The 25,093-nt window shown below is 57.1% G+C and overlaps 1 protein-coding gene across 1 annotated transcript; it reads right to left on the bottom strand.

The window, feature by feature from the left end:
* Nucleotides 1-19,777: 19,777 nt before the first annotated feature.
* On the bottom strand, nt 19,778-21,111 carry FOXD2 (forkhead box D2). The gene is given in 3 exon segments (XM_068952057.1): nt 19,778-20,260; nt 20,262-20,305; nt 20,308-21,111. Coding segments are annotated over 3 exon segments (1,308 nt in total). The 5' UTR covers nt 21,089-21,111.
* Nucleotides 21,112-25,093: the final 3,982 nt, after the last annotated feature.

Raw genomic sequence — 25,093 nt, 5'->3', positions numbered from 1 at the left:
TAGGAAAAATAATTCTAGTGAGACTAGTGACAAGAGAAGTTAGAAAAGCAGGTGGAAGGGTTACATCTCTGGGCTGATCCTATAGGGAAACAAAAGCCTAAAGAAATGACACTGAGTGGCTGCAAGCAATCTCTTGCCAGCATCCCCTGGGCCAAATCCAGAGCTGTATGAAAACCCACCTAACTGCTTGGGTCAAATGCAGGGGAGAGCAGAATACAGCCCAAAAGGTGTTACGGCACAGCTCAACTTGGCTGTCAGCAGCCTAGCTGGGATCACAGCTGGGGTAAGTCAGCACACAGGAGCTGATGGAGCTGCAACCTTTTACACCAGATGAGGAAAAGCAAAGCCAAGCAGCAAAGATGCACAGAGCATGTGCCTGGGGTCTGGCCTGGTTTCTGACAGCCCCTTTCTACCAGCGCTCCTGGACAGGAGACAAAACGTGATTTCTTACTCCTTGCTCTCAAAGGGGGCTGTGAAAGTCTGATTTATGCTGAACACTCTAGACAAGAAAAAAGCTTGGCTGTGCAACTAAGTTCAGCTCCCAGCCAGGAAAACCTCGTACAGGATCAACAAGTTTTAATCATGCAAATCGAATTTGCGTCCAAACAGAGCCCTGTTTCATGACTTCTGCCTCTCCCTTCTTCACTGCATGGGGCCAGGCTACCTCTTCCCTAAACAAGCCCTCACATCTATTCCCAGGGGCAGGGATATGCGAGGATATTGTAGACAGCTTTCTTTTTTCTTTTCTTTTCTTTTCTTTTCTTTTCTTTTCTTTTCTTTTCTTTTCTTTTCTTTTCTTTTCTTTTCTTTTCTTTTCTTTTCTTTTCTTTTCTTTTTTCTTTCCAAGGTGCAGCCAAACATGTCACGGCTCCGTCTTTCACTAAGATGATTTCCAGCTGCTGAAAAGTACTGGAAAAGGTCTGCCTGCCCGTGAGCCTGTCACCAAAAGCAGTGGCTGAAGCAAGGCCCTCATAGCGTGAGTTCCCAGGCAGTGTGGATGAATGGTCAGGGCTCTGGGAAGAAGGAGCTGCTTAGCTCAGCTGCCAATGAAGCTGGCGATGGTGATGGCCAGGTGAGCTTTTTTTATCCGTGCCTTTGTTTTCCCAGGCAGTTGCAGTAGACCAAGGACCACTGTATGTCCTTTTTTCCCAGATCTGCCATCTGCTGGGTAACCCTGGAGATGGGTTCTGGGAGCAATCATGGGGCATAATTTTAGATTTCTCTAGTCAGAGCAATAGCAGTGATGAGGCTGCTGGAAATCATCACCCTGTCCTTATGCAGGTGAGGCTGATTCAACAACACTACCAATCCCTCTGGGAGACCTGAGACCTCCCACACAGGGCTGCATATGCAAGGAGGTCAAGTGGGCTCAGGAGCCCCAAACCCACTGTCCCTGTTGGGATCGTCTCTGAAGCATATCTCCCAAATAACCTGGGCTTGCTGGGCAGGTCCAACAGGGCCTGAATAGGTCCCTAACATACCTTGAAAGCCATCAGCACTCAGGGTGCACAGTTATAGGAAGAGAGGCAGTGAACACAAGTTACAGAAGGCAAAAACTGATTAGCAAGTAGGAGGAAAAATAATCACCCTGAGGATGATCACACACTGGCACAAGGACCCAGAGAGCGGGGGTGCCTCCCTCCTTGGAGACAGTCAAAACTTGGCTGGACAATGCCCTAGGGCTACCTGATCTATGTTGACGCTACTTGGAGGGATGTTGGACCGAGACCTCCAGAGGTTCCCTCCCACCTGTATTACTCTGTGGCCTAATGTTTACAGCACTACCCAAGATGCTTTTGCATAATCCAGAGTCCAACAAGCCAGTGTGGGTATCATTCCTGCTCCTAAATCAGCAGGATCCTAATTCTCCCTTATGATTTTATCCCATAATTCATTTGCCGTAATCCTATAGTATGTTGCTGGAAGAAACGGAAACAACACAGCAACGCAAGTAGAGAAATGCAACCACTGCCCCTGAGAATTTTATGTTACTCCTCTTCTTTCCTGTTTGCTTTCCTGTCATTCTACTTCCATGAAAATTTGGGTTTTCATCCAAAACTCCAGTATCTCCTATCCAGCAGTGGCTGGTGATGACACTACAGAAAATATGCTTAGAAAATATGAGAAGGAGTGAGCACAGAGCAATCCTTTCCCTGCTGCACCCTGCCAACCTCTGAACAGGTTGGCAGGGTGCTGCTTCAAGGACATCTGAAGCCAAAGGCCTCATCCAAACTCTTGTGCTTAGTGGCTGCCAACAGAGCCGTCCTCCACAACCAAGTCCAACCCCCTTCCAAAACCGTCTATCACCTGGGCCTGAGGAGCAGCTAGCAGAGTGAGTGCCACAGCAGAGTGAGTCTTATCAAGTGCCTTGGGGAAAGGTATTTCCTCTTCTTCATTTGAAATAGGCTACTCGGTGCTTTCACCAGGTGCCTCATTACCTGCGCCATCTTCCCCTCAGTCCCATCCCCAGCTCTTGGGCTGGAAACTGGAAAGGGACCTGCATCACTCAGAATTCTGCATGTTACTGTGAGTACTGCAGGCCTGACCCTCAGACACAGACCCCAAGGGGTTCATCCCTATTCTCCCTTGTCTTCTTTTCTTTGCCCCTGATCCCCCAGCAATTTCAGGAATTCCTTAATAAAAACCAGCTCAGAGGTAAAACATAAGACCTCTTCCCTCGACAGGCAGCATTCAGATGTTTCTCCACAGCGCTACGACTCAGACCGAGCCATTGCTCCCCCTGAGAAGTGCCATGCGTCTTTGCCGTGCACGTTCAAGTTTAAGAGCCCCTTTGTAGTCAATTTATCCACCAAGTCATAACGAGGATGTTTTACACTTTGCTCTTCCATTGTGCTGCCAAGGGAGCACTACACACACGTGCACACACATGCATGCATACATGCACGCACACACAGCCAAGCCTGCAGAAGTAATAACCGGAACCAGCAACCTGCTGCTGTTTTAAAACATCGCACCGTGTGCTGGGAAGGGAAAGGTATCCCTGGGCCCAGTCCTGGGGGTGCTGAGCACCCTCGACCCTGGGCCACGCTGCTGGGAGACAGGAGGTGCAGCACTGAGCACATGCAGCAAATGGAGGTGATGCCACATAGCGAGTCCTACCAGGTCACACAGTTACTGGTGGGGAGGAAAGACACTCCAGTTAAGCACATGCCACAGTCCCTTGTGCACACCCGCGCTTCAGTCACAGTCATGTGTGCTGATGGGGACGACAAGGGGAACTTTATGCCGTGTCTTTCCTCCCTCACTGACCTTCTCGCTTTCGATATCCTAGAGCCTGCTGCTTCTTCCCTCACATTACCAAGGCTTTGATCCTGACCTGGCAAAGGTCATCTCAGACATGGTTAGCTGATGATCTAGAGCTAGCCGTGTAGGCGTACTTGTACACCCCTGCTTCCACGGAGATGTGAATTAGCTCAAGCGCAGCTTTAAGTAGGAGAATTAAGTACGCACATTCTCACCATAACTGCCCACTAATAATGCACATGGTGGTTGTAGGAATCTCCCTCTGTGGCATATGCAAAGTTCACACCAGAGGCAATGGCTGCGAGAAAAAAATGAGAGAATGCTTCTCGTGCCCCCGCACTGACATGTGGGGCTGGCTTAGAAAGAATATCAGTGGAGCTTTGAAAAGAAGCAGAAATATGTATTTCCCCAATAATCTGAAAACTTCAATAAATGTTTTCCCTCAGTAGGACATAGCTGTGGAATCTCGGGAACCGTTGCTAGAGCCAGCCGATCTGAGATGAGAATGTGGAAAGCCAGTCCAAGTGCAACAACTGCCAGGACAATAAAGGGATCTGAAGGGGTTCAAGGGTAGGAGGGTTTTTTTGTCTCTTCAGTGTTGTTTCTTCGTTAATATTTACATGTCAGAACCAGCAAAGCACACCTCCAGATCATACCAGGGAACTTTTTCTCCTTACTTGGGCAACAGAATACATAGGCACAAGAATTGTGAAAACAAAGACAAGTGCCAAGCCCACCACACCAAAGGGAAGAAAAAAATATTGGTCATTTAAAACACGTGTATTAACAGATGGGTTCACCTCTCCCCTGTATCTGCTCTCTGCTGACATGGCAGAGGTGGATGAAAAGCCTCGCTCCAACGTCGGGCTGGCCCCAGCCCCAGGAGATGGAGCAGCTCCCGCAGTCCTCCAGCCTCGCTGTCAGCACGTGCACCCCTCTACTGCAGCACACCCCCTGGCCCACAGGACAGGATACTGGTGCTGGAGGAGCTGACTGAAATTCCCACCCCTTCCCTCCCAAGGAGAAGCCCAGCCTTGGCTTAAATTGGAGGCGATGGGAATGCTTCTTGCACCAGCAGGTGGCAATGGGGTTATGAAAGCCCTTAACTGCCCCTGTGGCTGGGCTACATCTACATGTGTTTTGCAGCACCTCCTGGCTGCATTCACTGGGAGCAATGGTGGGCGACAGCCACCCAGGGACAGCATCCAGACAAACATTGTTCATACCACTGAGGGCTCTAGCTCCTTCCATTATTCCTCTGTCTTTCTCCCCAGCCTTCCTCTCTGTCCCCTCTTTGAAATACTTCAAAAGGTTTAAGCCCAAATGTTCCCACGTCCTCTCCCCTTAGGCTTAAATGCTGTATTCCCATTATTTGTGCTTTAAAAGGGAGACAGACAGACTCAGAATAGCAAAGGCCTCACCCCACCCATACTCTTCATAGATCCTTGCATTACACCAGCAGGCTACATTCAGGAGAGAGATGCCAAGTCCTGCCTGGGGGGTCCTCAGGTCTTTGAGCGATTATGAAGACGTGAGTGAGTGCTTCAGCATGCAGCGAGGGGTGAGATACAGGGCCCTCAGGGAGATAATAAGAGCCGGAAGGTCCTATCAGCTTCTTGAAGGGCAGAGTGAAGCCCTTCAAGTGAAAGCCCTTGAGGGAGAGGAGAGCATCTTTCCTCAAGTGTCAGGCACATTTCAGCACCTTATAAATACTGATGTCCTCAGTCTGTTGCGCTTGGCCTTGCAGCACAGCCAGTTCAGCTGCGTCCTCAGCCCTGGGCCCAGTCCTGACGGAGCTGAGCACCTGAACTTGACTCAGACAAGGGGACGTGTGCTCCAGGCACGATCAGGTGACAGTTGTGTGTGCCTTCAAGACCACCTTCTGCAGCCATTTCTTCATTCAGCCTTCTTGCACAGGGAATGCTGTGCTCTGGAGAGCTGGCTCTCTCCAGGTCTCTGCTCCCCATGGCTCCACTGTCCAGGCCTTTCCCAATCTATGCTCTTCTGGAGCCAGGATCCCAAGGCAAATTAGGATGCATCCAACACAGACGTGTGCACTCAGCACTGCCAGGCTACCCATTGCCCCTCTGCTTTTGTGCACTCAAACTTGCCAAGACCTGGAGAGGAAAAGGACTGGGATGTTCCAGAGTGGCTGATGAGCCCCCATGGACTGGGGGAGTGAGTTGGATCTGGTCTCGCCTTTGCCAGGAAACAGGAGGATTTTAGCAGCACACCACCTTCTGCCATCTGGGCTCACGGCTAGTAAAAGGGTCTGTGTTTAGAAAGCAAGTAAATAGAAAGATCCTAGGGCTATTTGGCACGCAGATTGGAGGAGGGGGTGCTCCAGTGTTTTCCCGAGCAGACCCAATACTCTGGCCTCCCTTTGGGGGCCCCTGGGAAGGAGGGGGATTTGCTGCTGCTTGCAACGCATATCCAGGCTGCAGTTGCAGTCTTTCACTTGGGAAGGGAGCTGAGTCCCCCTGCCTGGCTCAGCCTTCTCCAGCTCCTACCACCTGTCAAAGGCAGAGGTTTGACTTGGGAAGAAATTAAACCTGGCTAAGTTCTCCCAACTCACTTACTTGTCATCCAGCACTGGAGCCACCGGTTTCTAACAGGGCCACAGGCCTGGGTCTCCTCAGGATGCACCCCCTGTTCAAAGCTGGGGCAGTGGCAGGGAGCTGCCCCAACAATTGTATGATGCTTTGGGGTTTGGCATTTTAATTCCTCCAGTCCCGGGAACAAAAGGAATCTTGTAAGGGAGAGCTGCACGTCTGCAATGGGAGGTGTAATCCAGCTTTGTGATGCCTTTTGAAACCCCTGGGGATGATTTTAGGGTGGGCCCAGCACAGATCCCACGGGCTGGAGCCCTTGTACACAGAGGGCCAGCGGTGTGCCTGGGCTCCTGGGGGGCAAAGAGGGAAGGAAGTCAAACAGCAGTGATTTCGTGGTAGGGGGACATGAGCTAACTAATGTTCCCCCTCATCCCCCTGCTCCTTCCCAGGGATCGAGGGTGGGGAGCGGTGCTGACCTGTCTCCCCGAGGAGTCATATCCCTCCCCGCACCCGGCCAGCCCCCGCATCCCCTGCCTGGCACAGCGGGATCTGGCCCCGCGGAGGCCGGGGCAGAGCCTCTCCCTGCCGGCCCTGGAAAGCGGTTTGCCAGCGGTGCCTCCCGGGGAGGGCAGCGGCCAGCCCTCCTCGCCTTCCTGCCGCTCCTCCCCGAGCTCCTCCTAACGAGGTTTCCAGCTCGGCTGAACCCCCGGGTTGCCTTCAGGATCGCAGCCGGCCGGGACTGAGCGGCTCCGGGGGGGAACCAGCGCCAAGAGCCGGGAAAGCTGCGGGCTCCGCGGGTGGCGCCTCTCCCCGCCGGGGGCGGCCGCGGTGCTCGGCGCTGCCCCCGGCCCGCCCTCCTCCGGCGGCCCGACCTAGGTCCGCACAACCGCTCTCCTGCCCGACCCCAGCAGAAAAGCCAGAGCCCCCATCCCCCGATTTCGCCTCTCGAGTATCATGGAAAGGTCGAGTTACATCAAACAAACGCGAAAACAAGGCAAAAATTGCCAGGAAAGGGGGGAGATTCGGTAAAATTTGTCACTGATTCATGGAGAGGCGGTGCGGGGGAGAGCAAGGAGGGAGTTTTCAAGAGACCCTGCCCTGTCCCAATGCCTCCTTGAAAGCGGGCTGTTGGTGAGCAAGGTTTGGGGTTACTTTCCGTGGTGGTCCCTGTGCCGTGTGCAGGAGTTTGTTATGGAAAGTCTGCAAAACCCATTAGGACTTTTGTGCTGGGGCACTAGAAAAGCAACACAGACACCACTCACTTTTCTAAATAAACATTAGTCTTAAAAAGTTTGCACTACTGACCCCCGCAGCTCTGATTACTTGTAATTCTCTGAACCATATTTTAAGGCTTCGATTTTTTTTTTGGGGGGGGGGGGGGCGGAGGGGAATTTTGTTAGTTCCTCCCCGTGTCCGTGCCACAGATATACCACGGTGCTGTATGCTCTGGGGGAGACGGGCCGGGCCGGGGGGGAATCCCTGCTGCCCCCAAAGGCAGGTCCTCACTCCCCAGCCCCGCAGAGCCTCCCTCGAGGGCTCGCTTCCCCAGGCCGGTGCCGAAATGCTGCGGGGTCCCCCCGCAACGCCGCCGTCCGCGGGCAAAGCCCCTCGGGCGCACCGTCCGCCCCCCCTCAATCCCCCCCCCCCCAGCGGCAGCGACTCCGCCGCGCCGCGGAGGCAGCTGCACCGAGGTATCATCAGGATAATTGGAAGGGTCACATGTTAAATCCCCGCTGTTGTTCGCGGTAATGTAGCTGTGTCCCTCCGTTGCACATTTACTGATTTCTCTAAAACCAACCATTGTCACAAGGTTCACTCCACGAGGAGTGATCCAATGGGTTGCCACGGCAACTATAATGACATTAAAATAGAGCCAGCCGCCGCCCCCCGCTCCCAGGCACACAGACTCGCTCCTCTGCCTCTCGCCGAGGCGGCAAGAGAAGAGCAGGGGGAAAAACACCGCACGCTCGGGAGCGCTCCTCTCTCCCGTCCTCGCTTTAAAAAGCAGAAGCAGCCCGGCAAAATCATGCGGCTTCCTGGCTGCCCAGTCTCCATCGGGGGGTAGGTAGGGCCAGGCAGCCACGAGAAAAATAACAGTAACCAGATCCACCCCGTTTGCAAACAGAGTTGTTTTTTGGTTTCTTTAAACCTTCCCGATAAAAAGCAACCGAAGGAAAACAAAACCAAACAGAACGAAGTGGGGCGAAGCCGTTCGTGGCGCTCGCCGCGATCCCTCCACGCTCCCGGGGAAATTGACACGCGCTGGTCAATTTCCACGGGGGCGGGCGGGGAGGAGCTCGGGGCTTCCCGCTCGCGGGAAATGCGTGCAAACGCCCGCGGCAAACGAGCGAGGGCCTGATCCATGTCCCTGGCACTCCGACACCCGCCGCTTTCGGCGAGTAGACGAAAACGGTACAAATCTGCTGATTATGAAAGCCTCTCGCTCAGGCACCTGCAGATTTGGGAGTGAGAGCCCTTCTCTCAGCCCGGCAGCGCACAGAAAATCGACTTTTTGCAACTTCGCTTTCAGGCAAACGTTCTTTTCCGATTGATTTGCCACGATTATTTCCCATCGGCGCTGCTACGCTGCTTTCCAGCATTTCCCCACTCGAAGCTGAGACGGGAAAAGATCTTTAAGGGAGGAACCGTGTTTCCTATTATCGCAAGACACCATTCCCTCTCTCTGAATATTTCCCATCTGTTCTACCCTGGATACATGAAATGTAGCACGAGCAAAGAATACTATGCAAAAGCAAAAGGAAAATTCTGGGAATAGCAGCTATAATATCAGCTGGATCTGGCTGGTGGCCCTCATATGTGTATTTTGCATATAGGAGAATGTACTTCTCGTCTTTCGTCCCTGGCAGCCACATAGCAGCCTCTGAAATTAGTCTCTCGAAGATTTCAGCGACGCTCTCTTGAATATGTTTTCCTGTCTCCGCGCACTGAACGCGGCTCGTAGAGGAGTCGTTTCTATCAAACTCTTCTCCTTCACGAGAAACGTTCCCGGGAGCCCCTGAAAGAGGAATTTACCGAGCAGGACGCAGGGGAAAGACTAGACATATCCGCTCAGATCCGTAGTTTCCTTTCCTCCGCTAAAGTGTGCCTGACACCTGCCTTCCGTTTAGGGGTAAATCCTACCTCTGTGCAGGGTACATGCCTTAGAGGGAGCGATTTGGGGATGTCGGTAACTCCGCGGCAGCCTATCTCCACCGGCCGCTGACAGTGAAAACAACGAGCCATCCTTTTATTATGACCATTATTGCTCTTAAAACTGTTTTATTTTCTGGCAGTGCCCCCGCCCCCACCGCGCACGTTGCAATGTGGGCAGCGCGCTTTGGCCGGATCCCAGGAGCGTGCCCTCGGCTGCTAGAGCAAAAAGGGGTTTCGGCGAAAACCAGCCCCGAGCCGCCCGCAGCCGGTTCGCACGCGATTTACAGCGGCAGAGGAGCTTTCTCCAGCCGGCCCGACGGCAGAGCTGGCGGCATCGGCACCAGTCCCCACCGAGGGGGCTGCCAGGGGAGGGGCAGGCGCCCGGGGGCCCCCTCGGGGCGCCCGTCGCGGGCAGGGGAAGGGGCCGGGCGCGCTGCTTGAGGGAGCGGCGGATGCCGGCTCTCAGGGGATGCAGGGTCGGGGGACACCGCTCGCCCTCGGCCTCCCTGAGGTCTGCCTGAGCAGCCGGAGCCTGCCTCCGTCGCGCACAACCTCTTAGACCGCCCTGCTGCCCGTGAGAGAAGGGGGTCTCAACCTATCCCCACTGCCACGCTCCTTTTCGTGGGGGTGAGGGACCCTTTCCGCACCCTGGCTGAGGTTTCCCACCTCCGGCTGCCGCGAGAAAACTCACTTGGGAATGAGGGGAGACCGAGGGTGGGAACTTCGCCAGCCGCCACTTCCCGAAGGGATCCGAGGGACTGGTCTCTCCCCGGGAGCTGAGGCTGGGATGGGCCAGCGGGGGCCACGGGAGAGCCGGCGACACTACCGCGGTGCCCCTGCCGTCCCGCAGAGCCCGGGGGCTCTCCCTGCCCTGCCCACCACGAAGCCCCCGCAGCGGTGGGGCAGGGGCCAGAGGGGCAGCGGCACTCAGACCGGGGCCGCCCCCGCCGGCCGGGCTCGGTACCACCAGCGCCGAGGGCCCAGGCACGGCGGTGCCCCGGGGAAGCGGGGGTGTGGCACCCCCCTGCCCCTTCCCGTCTCTGCGGGAAAAGACTCCGTCGTTCGCATCCTGCTCACTGAACCCGGGCAGGGGCCTCACCTGGAGGCGGCCCCGAGACCCCCCGGTAGCACTGAGCCATATCCCCTGTGCACCTCCTGCCAGGGGAGCACGGGAAACTCCCTTTTCCAAACCGTCCTTAAAATAATGATAATGGTAATTTTGAATTCACACTCGGATATGAAAAGAGCGCCCGAGCCACACTGCAAGCTCTTCGCCAGCCATGCAACGACTCCCTCGCGGTCCCCGGCCCCGGGAGGTCCTCGGGACAGGACAGGCCCAGCGACACTAGCTTCAGACCCTGCCCGCACAGGGCCGGAGGGTGACTGTGCGGGGTGATGGCGAGGGGAGCCTGGAGGAGAAGGCGCACTGAGAGCACCCGGGGGCTCCGCTCACCAAAGCTCCCGGGAGGCCAGAAATGGCCTTTCGACGAGCTCCTAAGCTCAAGAGCTGTCAGAAATCTCCCTCTGAAGTGATCCTCCTGGCAGGGACTTATTGAAAGAGATACACAGAGTAGAAGCATGGCCGAAAGGAGACGTGAGCGCTGCGCGGCAAGAGAAAAATAAATAAATAAATAAATAAATAAATAAATCGAATTAAAAAGGAGAAAAGAGGAAGAGAGAAAGGTGGGAAAACGAAATAATCGTCCTTGAGAAACGTGTTGGGCTTCTCCGGAGCAACTGCAGAGGGGAGGCCTTTCCACCAGGGTGGATAAATTTACTCGTGTCCCACATGACCAAGGGTGGGGGACCCGGGGGGGCAGAGGAGGAGAAAGGTCATGGGACTGGGATTTGCGTTGTAAGTCACAGAGGAGACGTGGATTTCAGTGCCGGGATCCGCGTTAGGTGGCAACGGCCTCGGTTTTGCGAGAAAAGCGATTAAAGTGGAAAAAAAAAAGAACAGAAAGGAAAAAGGGGGGGGGGGGGGAAGGCATTTTAAAAACGACCCCAGTAAAACCTCGGGTTTCTAGCCGTGGGCAGCTAAGTTTGAGAGTCATAGCCCCAAGAAAGGCTCCCTAGGAGATCTCGCTCGCCTTTAGTTTGGGGAAGAGATTCAAGGGCCACCGCCGGCCCCCGATAGGTGCTCGGCGCTGCACACAGGGCCGGCTCCAAGCAGCCGCGGGCTGCGTCGGGGCGGCCCCGGCTCTCGGCCCCCCAGCCCTGCCCGCTCCTTTTGTTGTCTCTCTTTTGCGGCCACGTTTCTATCCTGGGAAAAGGCAGAAGAGCTCACAGGAACGCCGCAGATTCACAACAGATGTAGCGAGGAGGAAATGCTTCACACACTCCTACACCGGCCAAGCGAGGCTGCGAGGTGGAAGTCAGTTGTACGCTAGCGAAATATTTAACATCTCCATCCCGCTTTTGCTAGACAGCCAGGCAGAGACCTGCCGGGGCGTTCAAGAAAAAGCGGAGAGGGTTTCGCCTGTCCGAGGCGAGGGGGACCCTTATGGCTGCACCCTGAAATTTTTGGCCTCGTCCGCAGATGGGGAAGTTTTTCCTTCTCCACCTACTTTGTGTGAATTTAAAGCCACGGTGCCGGGTGGGACGGCCGTTTCCCCGTTCCCTCTCCGCCGGCACGTCTGGAGGGTCTCTCTCCACCGCCGCCGCACTGTCCCCCGGCGCAGTTGTAGGTACCCGAGCACGCCACTCACATCACCAAACCGCGGAGATGCGTGTCGCCTTTCCCACACCGGGGGACCTGCCCCTCGCGCTTGTCCAGGGGCTGATCTGGGGCGACGGGGAAGGGTGAAATGGGAATTTTCCCCCGTGTAGGGCAGGACAGCGGGGGCAGCGAAAGGGCGAGAGCGGCGCTGCGCAGCGGGGCAGCCCCCGCCGCCTAGCCCCCGGCTGGCCCCGGAGCGGGCACCCCGCGGCCCCCGGCCTCGGCCGACCCGCGGAGGAGCCGGGAAGGAGGAAGGCACACCGCGGGAGGCTGGTGCCGAGCTGTGCGGAGCTGCCCGCGTTTCGGCAGCGCTGGGTGAACCTGCAGGACGAGCACTCGCGGAGAGGGACGCTGCCCGCCCGGGGGCAGGGGGCGGCGGACGTGCCGTGCCTCGAAAACCCGGCAATCACCCCAGCTCGTTTCCTAAGATCCGCCTGAAACAGGCAGCGTTTCCCCGGGAAGGGTGCGAGGAGCTGGGTATAGCCTCCCCCGGGAGTCCTACTCCTTCTCTCTCCAGGTAATTTAGTCTAGGGAAAAAAAAAAATCCCACGAAGTTATCAGGGGGTCTGACTGGAATTGAACACGATCCTTCACTCAGCGCAAACCTCTCACTACCGATGAGTGATTTTTCGGGGGAAAATGGGGGTTCACTCAAGTTAAACAAAGTTTGCGAAGACTTTCTGCTAGCCTCGGTCTGCAGCAAAATGTAGAATTTCTAGGAATTTTGCAGGAATGAAATGAATCTACGAATTTGTTTCAACCCGTTTCATTTCCCCGCTCATAACGAATGAGTAATGTTACTACACTTAAAACGCAAATTATAGCCGGGAAATCGAAATCGGATCGAAAGGGTCAACGACTTTACCGAAAAGCGCTTCTCCTGACACTCTCTGCCTCAGAGCCCAACCCTCATTATCGAGAAGGGATCGGGGAAGGGAGAGAAAAACTGGCAATCTCGTATTTAGAAAAATCCCGATGCACCAACACGCGACCTCCCCTGTGGGAACGGACACACAAACTCATTACACCCGTTTCGGCTCCATCCAGCCTTTCATGGGGAGAAAACTCTCCCTTGCAGATTTTCTTTAGGTTTCACGAAATTTGCCTTGGTACACGAAGATGACAGTTTAGAATTTGCTATGTATATACACATAGAGAGAGAAGTGTGAATGTACATATATGCATAAATATATATATATGTATCTATATTTAGTTAGTTAGTTAGTTGGTTATCTGGATTGGGATGGCACCCCAGCAGTCTGGATAAACCCAATGCAGCCAGAAAGCGAGGTAACGCGCAGGATGGCGCTGGGCAAGGTCGCCGAAGCCGGCTGCGGGCTGCGCGTCGCCAGAGCCGGGGGGACCCCGGCTGGCGCCGACCCTGTCCCGGGCCGGGAGCCGGGAGCCGGGAGCCGGGAGCCGGGAGCCGGGAGCCGGGAGCCGGTCGCGGGCGGCGGCGGGCATCGCGCCGAGCGGCACATTACCGGCCCTGCCCCGGGGGACCGTCAGAGGAGAATTAGCAGGAGCCATTAGCATTTAACTGAGGAGGAAGAGTTGGAAACGCGAGATCAAACGCTCCCTGGAGTCCTGTTTGCCAGTCCCTGATCGCAGCGTCACCTGTTGCTGTGATCTGCTTAGGGCACCGAGGTGCATTTTATTTAATAATGAAATGTAAAAAGGTGCCCGAGGAGTCGGGAAAGGGCCCCCTAGGGAGGATGAAGGCGGCCGCGGGTCCGAACCCGCCCGACGGCCCGGAGCAGACCCCGCACGTCCCGGTCCCCGCCGGTCCCGCAGGAGCGGGGCCGAGCACGGCTCGCAGCCGCAGTGCACAGGGACGAGGCACCGGGCCCCGGCGGCCCCGGCGGCCCCCCGCCGTGCCTGGGCACCGCCGGGGCTCCGCCGTCCCGTTCCCCCCCTCCCACTTTGGGCCCCGACATGAAGCCCCCGGCGCCCCCCCCAGGGCCCAGGAGAGGGCGCGGGAAGTGTGCTGGGTCGAGGGAGCGCTGCCAGTGCGGAGTGTTTGGAAGAGCTGCTCTAAGGGAAATCCGAGACCGGGAGCCGCGGAAGGACTGGGGGAGAGCGGACACCCCGGCTGCCGGCCGCAGCAAGCCCCCGCCGCGCAGTCTGGGGCGCGGGAGAGGTCTGGCCGACCAAAACCGAGCCTCTCGTTTTGAGGAGGAAGAGCTAACATTTGGGTTTTACCGGGTTACTTTCACCACAGTTAGCCTGAGGGCACAAGCTGCTTTGGCCAAGGAGGGCACATGTGCCCGAGGGGGACCCGGCAACCCCGGGCAAGGGCGCTCCGAGCTCCCGGGCCGGCCCGCGGGAGCCGCGCTGGGTGCCCCGGCCGGTCTCTCCCTCCCATGGGAACGGTTCAAAGGAGGGCAGATACCCCCGCTGAAGCAGGGCCAGCAACCTGGGCCCAGGGCAGCCCAACGGCTACCCAGCCGCGGGAGCAATCCCAGGGTCGTCCCCGGGGTGCACAGAGCTGAAAACCTCATGAAGAGCGCGGTGAACTGGCCCTGGACGAACTCGAAATTAAGCGGGTGAGACCGGAGAGTCAGAAAGAGAAACAGAGAAAGAGTAAGAAAGAAGGAAGAGAGTAAGAGAAGAAGAGAGAGAAGAGAGAAATAAGGGGAGAAAGAAGTGAAGATAGAAGGAAAAAAGAGAAAGAGTGGGAGGGAGGGAAAGAAAGGGAGAGAGTGAGAGGGTAAAAGAGAGAAAGAGTAAAGGAAAGAAAAAAGAAAGCGACAGAGAGAGGAAGAGAGAGGGAGAGAGGAAAAGAGAGAGGGAGGAAGAGAGAGAGAGGAAGAGAGAAAGGAAGAAAGGAAGAAATAAAGAAAAAAAAGAGGAGAGCGAAAGAGAACGAAAGAGAGCGAGGCATTAGATATCGAAATGAAGCTCGGGCACCGGCTCCGGCTCCCGCCAGCCCCGGGAGCGGGTCTCCCCGCCAGCCCCCTCCGGGGACACTTCCTTGCCGCCCGGCGCGGCAGCCCGCTGCCCCCGCTCCCTTGTCCGAGCCCACCAGAGAGACGGAGGGGAAATAGCAGTGGGACTGAACCTAACGCAAACATTTCGAGGAGTATTTCAAAAGCAAGAACTTAATTTCCAGGGCAATTTTCCTGTGGCTGATTCGGCTGCGACAGCTCCCCCCCGAACTCCCTCTTTTGGAAAACGGATTTTTCAAAAACCTTGTTTCTCTACTTTCAGACCGGGGAAAGGAGAGAAACGAAAAGGCGATTGGGAGGGAAAGAAGACGCTGGTGGACAGTTATTTTCCAAAGTTGCAAGGCAGGAAAGTTTTCAGGTCAGGGCACTGGGGCACACGGAGACTGGGCTCTTATATTAAATCTTAAATCCACCGTGAAAACTGGAGTTTCTCTGCAGTTACAGGGAATTGGCCAGGCCAAGCCTGGAGGAAGAGTTGAGCTACTGGAAAAGATGCTCTTGTTGTTCGAAGGTGATTTCTATAATCCAGGCTGATTTATTTTTGATCGGGGCTGCGATGAACTAGAAAGAGAAAGCCAAAAAGCTACTGGGGAAGGGAATAAGATCTTGACCTTTCCTAATTCTCCAAATCGGCAGTAATGGAAACCAGAACCTGCTAGAGGAGGAGACTGGCGAGAAGGGCCGAGCGAACCGTGCAGCGAAAGCCGGGCCGGGCCGGCAGCCCCGAGCCCCCACACCCGTGGGTCGGAGCAGAGGGGCGACTGCTGCCCTCCTCGGGAGATTCCCTTTGCTTAGCACGGGTTCAGTTAAGCAAAAGGACAGAAGCAAATTGCCCCCAAACTGCCTTCCCGACGGAGATATTCCTGGGCAGGATCACTTTATCTTGCCCCAATAAGTAGAGAAAAGCTTCGCCGGGTAATCGTTTTCTGGCTAGCTCTGACTTTTCCGCGATCTGCGCGCACACGGAAAATTGCCGCGGAAGAAACCTGCACAGAGCAACGTGGGTTTTGCTGCAAACCCTTCAGCTGACACACAGAAAGGAGGAGTGTGTGGTGGTGGGGGGGACAAATTAACAACAGCAACAATAATAAAATCAGCTCCACGGATGCATGAGCAAAGCAGGCGAGAAGGTGAAACTCAGACTCTCCCCAGCACTTCTCGGAAAGAGCCACAGAGAGAAACCCCGGTGCGAAAGGGAGAAGGGACAATCCCAAACCTGTGACCGAGGATCGGGCCCTGCGGCGGGTGCAGGGCCGCCCCCCGGCTCGGCTTTGCGCCGCGTTTGCACTGCAAAACAACCACGAAAAGCAACAACAGAGAATAGGCGAATTCGCCTGCGATCCTTCGTGCAAGAGGGAAAGGAAATGCCAGGTCGCCTTTTTGGTCAGGGACACCAAAGCAGGGACTCCAGCAGCTAATTATTTTCCTTTCAGTGATCAGTTATTTCTGGTGTCCTCCACACCTCCCCCAATAAATAAATAAAACCCTCCTTTAGCCAGCGAGGCGTGAAAAATGATCCTCGCTGAACGCTTAAAATAATGTCCCGTGAAGATCGGAGCTGCGGAGCCAGCCAGCCCCGTAATTAGAAGCCATTATCCGTCCTGCCTCGCCGAGGCAATATTTCGCATTAACCCCCTCGCCGAACCCGGCGACAAGTTCCCGGCGCGAGAGAGAGGAGCCAGCCCGGGCTCTCCCCAACGCCACATCGGCCCCGGGGGGGTTGGGGAGAGCCGTTTTCCAGGGCCTTTCCCCGGAGCCCGGGTAAGAGCCGATTCCTAGCCCCGGTCCCCACCGGCTCCCCAAACAATGCAGACATTTGCAAACAGCGTGAATTTCAGCGGGGGGAGGGGGAGCGTGGAAAGAGCTCGTGCTTAGAGGAAATTTAGGGAAAGGGAGTGGAAAAAATGCTCTCTAAAACTAGCGCCTGTCCTTGCCCTGTTCGGGGGTCTTTTGCCCCAAAGCAGCGGCGCTGCCGCGAGCTGTCGCTGGCAGACCGCCGCAGGCCCCGGGAGAGCCGAGCCGAGCTCCTCGGCCGGCAGTCCCGGCCCCGAGCAGCCCGCCCGGCACACACGCACGGTATTTCTTACAGGGTTTGCTACGGCTCACGCTTAAGCGGAAAAAAATAGCCCCGCTCCGAAGTCAGCTCAACTTCAACCACGGCCGGCGATCGCCACTCGCCAGCCCGCAGTAACTTCTCAAGGCAACAGACGGAGAAGCGAGCCCAGGGAAGGTATCCCGGCTCTAGACACCACTGAGCTGCCCCTCACATGTGGGGCAGACATTCTCTCCGGGGAAACACCGGTCCCTTGCAGAGACCGGTCCCCTCCTCCAAAACACGAGACCACCAACTTGGAGAAGCCCCCTGCAAAGCAGCCACTGCGCCCAGCGGCTCGGGGAGGGCTGCCCGGCCGAGACGCGCTATGTCATGCCCACGGGCACCTCCAGCTATTTCCTATCCGATCCTCGCACTCTTGGCTCATTTTTCTCCCGCACGCACTTAGCAAACAAACAAAGCGAAAAAAAAATGCTACTTTATATTAAAATAACCCCCCCTCCTCCAGACACAGAAGCAACCACCCAGCCTCAGTGCACAACGCTTTCTTCCTTCGGATCCCGTCTCCTCAAAGCAGGCTCGGTTATTAAAGGAGGCTGAACAAAGATAGCCGAGAGCAGCTATCAGCGCATTTTAACTTCATCAAAGACTTCGGGGGAGAGGGAGAGGAGGGGTCTGGCACCTTCTAGTAATGAGCTTGTCAGGAACACCCCTGCCAGAGCAATTGAACAATTTGCACACAGCAAAAGAAAAGGAGCCGGGAGGGAGGGAGGAAAGGGAAATGCTACAAAAGCCCCTTCAATTTCCAACCATGTGCTTGGCAATCTGGAAAATAGATTCATTGGCCTCCTCTTTTCTCCCATGTCGAGTCTTGTAGCCCCTTTTGTAGAAGCTGGACATGAAAGGGAGACAACCAAGTGCCGGACACGAAGATCGCTTTTCAAAAGCAAATGTGTGTGAAGCAGAGATGTGAGACCGCTCGCTGCGGGGAGGCGGCACGTTCAGGAACAACATCAACAAACTGCGCGGAGGTTCGAGGTGGCACAGACAGGGAGGACACAAAAAAGGGGGGGAAAAAAGAGAAAAGAAATGCCGATCCCCCCCCCCTCAGCTTACACTGCCCGGTGCCTGCCCTCGCCCCGGCGGGCCCCGCCGCCCCTGCGCACAATGAAACACTCGCCGAGGGACCAGCTCGGTCTCTCTCTCTCTGTCTCTTATTTTTCAGTATTTCTTTTTCTCCTTCCCCTCCTGCCCCTTCAACTCGCTTACTGGCTTGGCAGAAAGACCTCGGTTCTTGAGATCAGGGTCTCTTTCAACAAACAAACAAAATAGCCACGTTTGGTCCCTGTAAATAAATGGGGGGGGGATTTGGAGGAGAAGGGAGCTCTTAAAGATGTTTATTTACTTTGTAAGTTGTTGCAAAATTTAGGCGGAGATCAAGTTTCATTTGGTCATTCAAATACTGCAGGCCCAAGGGGGAAGTGTGTGCGGGGCGGGGGGAATCCTCCAACTTATTTTCTCATGTGTCAACTTTTCCAAACAAAATAAAGGGTCGCGGAGCGGGGAGAGAAGGGATAACCTTTCTCCCGGCCCCCACCTCCCCCGGCAAGGAAACAGGCAGAGTTTTCGGGGAAGGTGGGGGGGGGGGCAAAAAACAACCAAAAAAAAAAAGAATAACATGCACACAAAAAAAAAGCAGGGAGGTCCTTTCCTCTGCAGACCGTCGAGAGGGAACCCAAAGCGGGGACCGTCCACGCGGCCAGGGAAGGGAACGGGGGAGGCATCGCCAATTTTCTGTCCTGCACCGGGAGGAGAAGGGGCTGGGGGCGAGGGGCGGCCCCGGCGCCGCCGCTCGCAGCGCGCTGCCCTCGGCGGGGCCGAGCTCCGCCGGAGCCGGAGCCCAGGCGCTGGCATTTTTAGGAAGTGAAAACTCCGCGACTTGCTGAATTTCGCAAATCCGAGGGTTGGAGCCACTCGCTTCCCCGAGGCCCGAGCAGGGCTCTCGGCTCTCAGCGTGACAGAGGACATAGCAAAGAACGATTGGGATTATTATTATTTTTTAACCAGGTCACAAACATTTATTAATTTACACCAACGGTGGACAAAATTCTGTTGCCTTTTCCACATCAAAGTATTCACAGATTCTCTCAATAAAATAGATATGACGGATGCACAACCAGTGAAGAGTTAACTGGACTCCGCTCATTAGCTCCCGAATAATCTATATACAAATAATTACCAATACACCAAAAACCCACGCATGGAAGGGGTGGGAAAACGGGGATCAAAAAACCAGTATGGGAATTCTCCAAACTTCCTGACGGATCTCTCTTTTTTTTTTTTTAACGTGCATTTGAATGTCTCATTGAAAAAAAAAATAAACCACAGTCCTGAGTTTCACCGACTTTTTTCTTCTTAAAAATAAAGAAACCCTAAACAGTGCCTTTTAAAACCAAACCCAAAGCTTCAAAGAAACTAAAAATAAGATCGAGCTATTAAAACATTTTCTTTGAGAGAAGGGGAGAGACAGACACACATGGCAAAACCGCTTGGGAGAGAGATTTGAAAGAACGAATATGGGTTCGTTTCGATCATTTGAAACAACATTTGAAACTCCCCTCGCGAGTTTCCGAGCCAATTTGCGGGGCACCCGCGGAATATGTGCCGCTCTCAAAGAAAATATTTCAGATCCTAGGACCGTTTCTTTCTTCACAACCCCTGCAAGACGCCGTGTGTTGAACCAGCTCGCCCAGGTCCCATCTTATATTACGGCCACTTTATAAATACGCTTTGGCGCTTGTGGGATGAAATATTGTTATTCTTTCCCCCCTCCCTCCCTCCCGATTTTTCCGAGCAAAGAGACACAAACAGATCTGGATGCCACAGAAATAAAATTAGAAAAAAAAAAAAAGAGGAAATATTTCCTACCTTAACACAACAGGAGGAGGTTGGGGGGAAGGGGGGAGAACGGGGAGAGGAAAGGGGAGAAGACGATTTTGGAGGAGCGGGGAGAGCTGGGAAGGGACCGTTTGGTTTGAGCCTCTCCCCCCCACCCTTCTCTCTCCCCCCCCCCCCCATCACGCACACTTTAAAAATGACAGCTGCTAAGGTTTGTGATTTTACTGGCAAAGTTCTGCGCGGGCTGCAGGAGCGGCTCGTGCGCCAGGCTGCCCGGGGTGTGCGGCGGGGCCAGCGCGGGGCTGAGCACGGCCAGCACCGGCGCCGGCGGCGCAGCCTGGCCGGCGGGGAAGGGCGCGGCGGGCGCGGCGCTGGGGTGGGTGCTGGGCGGCGGGGGCACGGCCCCCCCGATGATGTTGTCTATGGAAAAAGAGGGCCGGGAGGGGTTGCCGTTGCCGCCGCCGCCGCCGCCGGGCGTGGGGTCCGGCTTCAGGGTCTGGAGGAGGGCGGCGGGCAGGGCGGTGGGGCTCAGCTGGGGGTGGTAGAAGGACTTCCTGCAGTTCAGCTCGCCGCCCAGGAAGGAGGGCAGCCCCGAGGCGGCGGAGAAGACCGAAGCGGCGGGAGGCGGCGGAGCCGGTAACGGGCAATGCGGAGCCTGGAAGGGGAAGGCGCCCGCGGCGCCGCCGCCGCCGGGGTGGTGGTGGTGGTGGTGGTGGTGGTAGCCCTGGAGCTGGAGGCCGTAGTTGTAGCCGTAGGGTCCGTAGGCGAAGCCGGGCAGGAAGGCAGCGGGGTCGGCGGCCCCGGCGCGCAGCAGCAGCTCGGGGTGCGGCGGGTGCAGCTGCTGCTGCCGCTTGAAGCGCTTCCTCCGGCGCAGGAAGCTCCCGTTGTCGAACATGTCGGCGGACTCGGGGTCCAGCGTCCAGTAGTTGCCCTTGCCGGGGTTGCCGGGCTCGCGGGGGATCTTGACGAAGCAGTCGTTGAGGGAGAGGTTGTGGCGGATGCTGTTCTGCCAGGCGGGGAACTTCTCCCGGTAGTAGGGGAAGCGCCCGCTGATGAACTCGCAGATCTCGCTCAGGGTCAGCCGCTTCTTGGGGCTCTGCAGGATGGCCATGGTGATGAGGGCGATGTAGGAGTAGGGCGGCTTCACCAGCGGGTTCTTCCCGCCGCCGCCCGCGGGCGCCTTCTCCCCGGGCGCGGCGCCGCGGGCGCAGGCCGGCTCCGAGCCGCCGGCGGGGGAGAGCCGCTCCGGGGACCCCCCCATGCGCGCCTGGGCGGCCCCGCTCCGCGGCAGGGCGAGCCCCAGCGGATCGCCGCCGTCCTCCTCCTCCTCCTCGTCCTCCTCGTCGTCGTCGTCCTCCTCGTCCTCGCTGTACTTGCCCCCATCCTGGGGCGGGCCCACCACGTCGATATCCGCGTCCTCCACCTCGGAGAGCGGCTCTTCCTCCGGGGAGCGCTCGGACATGATCCCGCAGCCGCCGCCGCCGCTGCTGCCCAAAGTCATTGTTGTGCGGCCGGGGCGGCCGGGGCCGGGCTCCCCCCCCCACCTAGCGGCGGCTCCCGGGATGGTCCCGGGGCCGCGCCGGAGGGCTGCGGCCGCCGCTGGGACTCGGCGCCCCGGCGCCGCCGCTCCGCGCCCCGCTCGCCTCGCCGCTGCTGGCGGGGCCGCGGCCGGGCTGCGGGGTGGTGGCTGCGCAGGGAGGGGCGGCGGGGGGGCGCGGGGCGGAGGAGGAGGGACGAGACGCCCGGAGGCTGGGCAGGGAGCTCGGAGGCCGTAATAATAAATAATAATAATAATAACGATAATTAAAGGGAAAAAAAAGGGGGGTGCGGCTGCTCCTTGGCAGGGCTGGGGGGGGAGGGAGGGGCGAGGGGAAGAGGGAGGGGGGAGGGCAGAAGTTAGGAAGGCGGCTCCCCCCTCCCCACCCCTCCCCGAGCTGGGACCCGGTGGAAACGCTCCCACTCTGCGCCTCCTGCGAGCGCTCCCCAGGCCTTTATACCGCAGCCCCAGCATCACGTGTCGCCCCGCCGCCGCGGGCGCAGCCCGAGCGGGGCGCAGCGAGGGGCTGCCCGGCCCGGCCCAGCTCGGCCCGGCCCAGCTCGGGGCTCCGCGCTCGGCTCCCCGGGAGCGCGGGTCCCGCCTGCACGGTCCGGTCACCGCGGCGACGTGCGGGGCGCAGCGTCCCTCCCCGGCCCGCCCGCGGAGGCGGCGGAGATGCTTTCGAGGAAAGGCGCTGCCCGCGCCCCCGGGGTCTCGGCCCTCGCCAGGATGTTCCCGGTACAGCTGGACGGAGCCGGCCCGGGGCCTGCTACACGGCAGAGCCGTGATCGGTGCTGGATAAAGGCTCCCAGCCCTCTCGCCCTACCCCCTAAGACATCCCGTGGGGCGGGAGCGCTCAGGGCAGCCTGCAAACCCAGCCCCGCGGAGAGGGTCTGCTGCCCCCTCGCTCCTCTCTGCCTGAGTTGCAGAGCAGGACGGGGGCGGCTGAAGGCCCCCATCTCCTCCCGCGGGACGCCTAGCCCGGGGCTTGGGGCTGAGCCCTGCAGCAGCCTCGCCGGCAGCTGGGGTGCGGCGCGGCCCTTTTCTCTCTCAGGCTGGGCTTTCTCATGGGCCCCCCAACGGGGGAGGGGGAGCGTGTGAATTTGGGGATCCCTGCTCCCCTTCTCCGCTCGCCCTCACGTCACCGGCACGTCACCGAGCCCGCAGCACCCTGCTTGGAAACCCGCCTCTCCCGAGGGCTCCCGCACGCACGTCCCCGGGGAAGGGATGCTGCTGCCCGGCAGGTGCCGGGCGGAAAGCGAGGAACCGACCTCTGCTCGCTTTCAAAATCAACCTCTGCTTCAGGGGCTGCCCAGCCCGGGTACCGCTGCGCGGAGTGGCCCATCCCCGCAGCATCCTGCAGGCCCAGGCACCCTCCGGGAGCCCGGGCAGGGGAATCTCGTCCATCTCCGGAGCATATGGTCCTGAAAGCAACAGCTCATCGGCCCAGCCAGCCCGTCGCAAAAGCCTTTTCTTTTTTTTCCTACCAATACTCACACCGAGGCTTAGCGTCTCCGCGGCCGCTGGCAGCGCACTCCCCTTCCCCCCTCAGGCCCCTCGGGAGCCTCTCACTCGGCAGACGGAGCCCCCTTTCCTCGGGGCTGCAGCCCAGGGGGGAGGATTTCCCCGGGCGCGGAGAGGTGTCCCACGGCCCCTGCAGCCACAGAAATGCCCCGGCGGCGGCGGCCCCTTCCCGGGGCGAAGCCGATGCGGCCACCTCGGCGCAGGGCAGGGGATACGGGCACTGCCAGAGCTGCCCACCCCTCGTCTCGGGAGCCCCTCTGGCAGCCTGTTGCCCCTGTCTCTGCTGTAAACCCGGCAGACCCACGCTCGCACATTTTTTTTCCCTTTAGCGGCTCTGCAAAAAGGGAAGCTTTGCTGCTTTCACGGGGATCTCTCCCTCCCTGCGGAGAGGATGCCTGGGAAGGAAGGGGATGGTGGAAAGGGTATGTTAGAGAGTGCCACACGCTTGCCCGAGGGGAGGTGTCCGTGCCTATGGATGTGGGTGCGGGCACGGCGGAGGCTCGGGCTTGCCCTTCCCCGGCCGAAGCGTTTGCAAACAAGCAACACGATCCTGCTCGTAAAGAGGAGCCCGACCTCCCGCCTCGGTCTAAGAGCAGCTCCCCGCTTCCGAAAGGGAAACCCGACCCGGCCACCTTCCCTGCCCCCCTTCTTGTCCCCCAAATCGGCTCGCTCGTGGGAGAAAGCGGGAGGTCGGTGAGCTCGAGTCCCTCCCAGCGGCCTCTGCCCATCCAGGGGCGTGGGGGGAGCAGGGAGGGGGGGCTCGCTTCGCTTCGCTTCGCTTCGCCCAGGTAAGAGAAAGTCGCTGAAGGTGGAAGCTGTGAGGGAAGGGGGGAAATTCCCTCCTCCTTTTGCTTTTTAATAGCAAACAACTGGAATTTCCACCCTTGGAATCCGGGGCGGGGTGGGGGGGGGGAAGATCCCAACCCCAGGCCCCATTCAGCAGTGTGAGAATCTGCAGTGATGAATTGCAAGTCGCTGCTGTTAACAGGTGCGAGCATTTGGTGATAAAATCTCCAGCACTAATACCGGGGAGCCGGGCCAAACAGCTGCACTGCCCGGCTTCCAAATACCGATCACAATTATTCAAATCCTAACGACTTGGTACACAGGGCTCGCCACAATTAGGGAGATCCCGAATAAAGAGCAGAACTGTACGCCAGGCGTTTTGCCTGGATTTTTCAAGTTTAAACAGATATTAAACAGCCAGCTCCCCTGCGCTAACTCGGTCGCATCCTCCTCCCTGTTTGACAGCGCTGCGATCGGGGAGGATTTCTCTTAACGGCGGAGAAACAGATGAATAATTGTCCTAAGCATTTCTCATGGAAGTGGGGAATCTGCCTGCGAGTGCACGTCCGTGTTAGAGCCGGGGGAACTTATCTGGGTTCTTTCACTTCTATGCTCCTTTAATCTTCATAACGCACGTTAGGAACATGTACGCATACATCTCTCTCCTATGTGTACGTGATGTATATTCATTCTTTCTCAACTAAAACAGCGAAATGCTTTGGAGAAGCTCCATCTCTCCTACCCACGTTGTTTAAACCCCCGTTAATCAGATCCTTGGAAAGGCGATAGGAAGAACAAATGGAAGAGAGCGAGGAGGAGAGGGGAGGGAAAAAACCCAAGCCGATTTCCACTTTTATTAAGTAAAATAATAGTTATGCCTCCCCTACATAAACGAAAGTGTCATAAAAAATTCCGAAGCAGCTGCCAGAGATTTCGACCACACACACAACGGGCGATTGAATTTCCACTTTGTGTATTTCATGGCAGAAAGGAACTGCCGGGAGCAGCGCGTTGTGTCTTTACCCACTCGGGCAGGGAGGGCGGAGGGAAGCAAAGCGCCGCGTTTCCGAAGGATCGAGGGCGAGCGGCGCGCCGGCAGCGCAGCGCCCGGCCGGGGGCGGCGGGCGAGCCGGGCACCCCCGCGGGGTCCCTCGCACCGCTCCGGCCCCTACCTCCCCCTTCTATAACGCGCATCCCGAGCCGCTGCGGCTCTAGAAATAACGCATCCCGATCAGCCCGACTCCCTGCGTGTTTAAAGGCAAAATATTATCGCCTTTAAGGTCGGGAACGGCCCGAAAGGAAGTGATAGTGAAAGGCTCCCTGTCTCGACATCTGCGAGCGGCTCCTGTTAGTGGAGTCGATATTAGCTTCGGTTTTGTCACGCAAGATCGGCTGCAGAAACAAATCAAAACGAGAAAAAGTACCTCAAGTATAACCGGCCTGAAATGATTTAGAAAAGGGAAACCCTGGACTGAAATAAAACAGATGGTCGGATCGCAGACACGTATATACACATACACACATGTTGACGGCTGTACTCCCGGACCTTAAATACGCATATATATATATATGTGTGTGTGCGTACATATATACATATATATACATATATATAAATGTATGAATTGAGGGGTTATTTTTAATCAAGGGTTTTGTGCGCTG

Source organism: Struthio camelus, chromosome 8, assembly GCF_040807025.1.
Source record: "Struthio camelus isolate bStrCam1 chromosome 8, bStrCam1.hap1, whole genome shotgun sequence".
NCBI lineage: Eukaryota > Metazoa > Chordata > Aves > Struthioniformes > Struthionidae > Struthio > Struthio camelus.
Note: the sequence above shows the minus strand (reverse complement) of the source record. Positions and strands in the feature narration are given on the sequence as shown.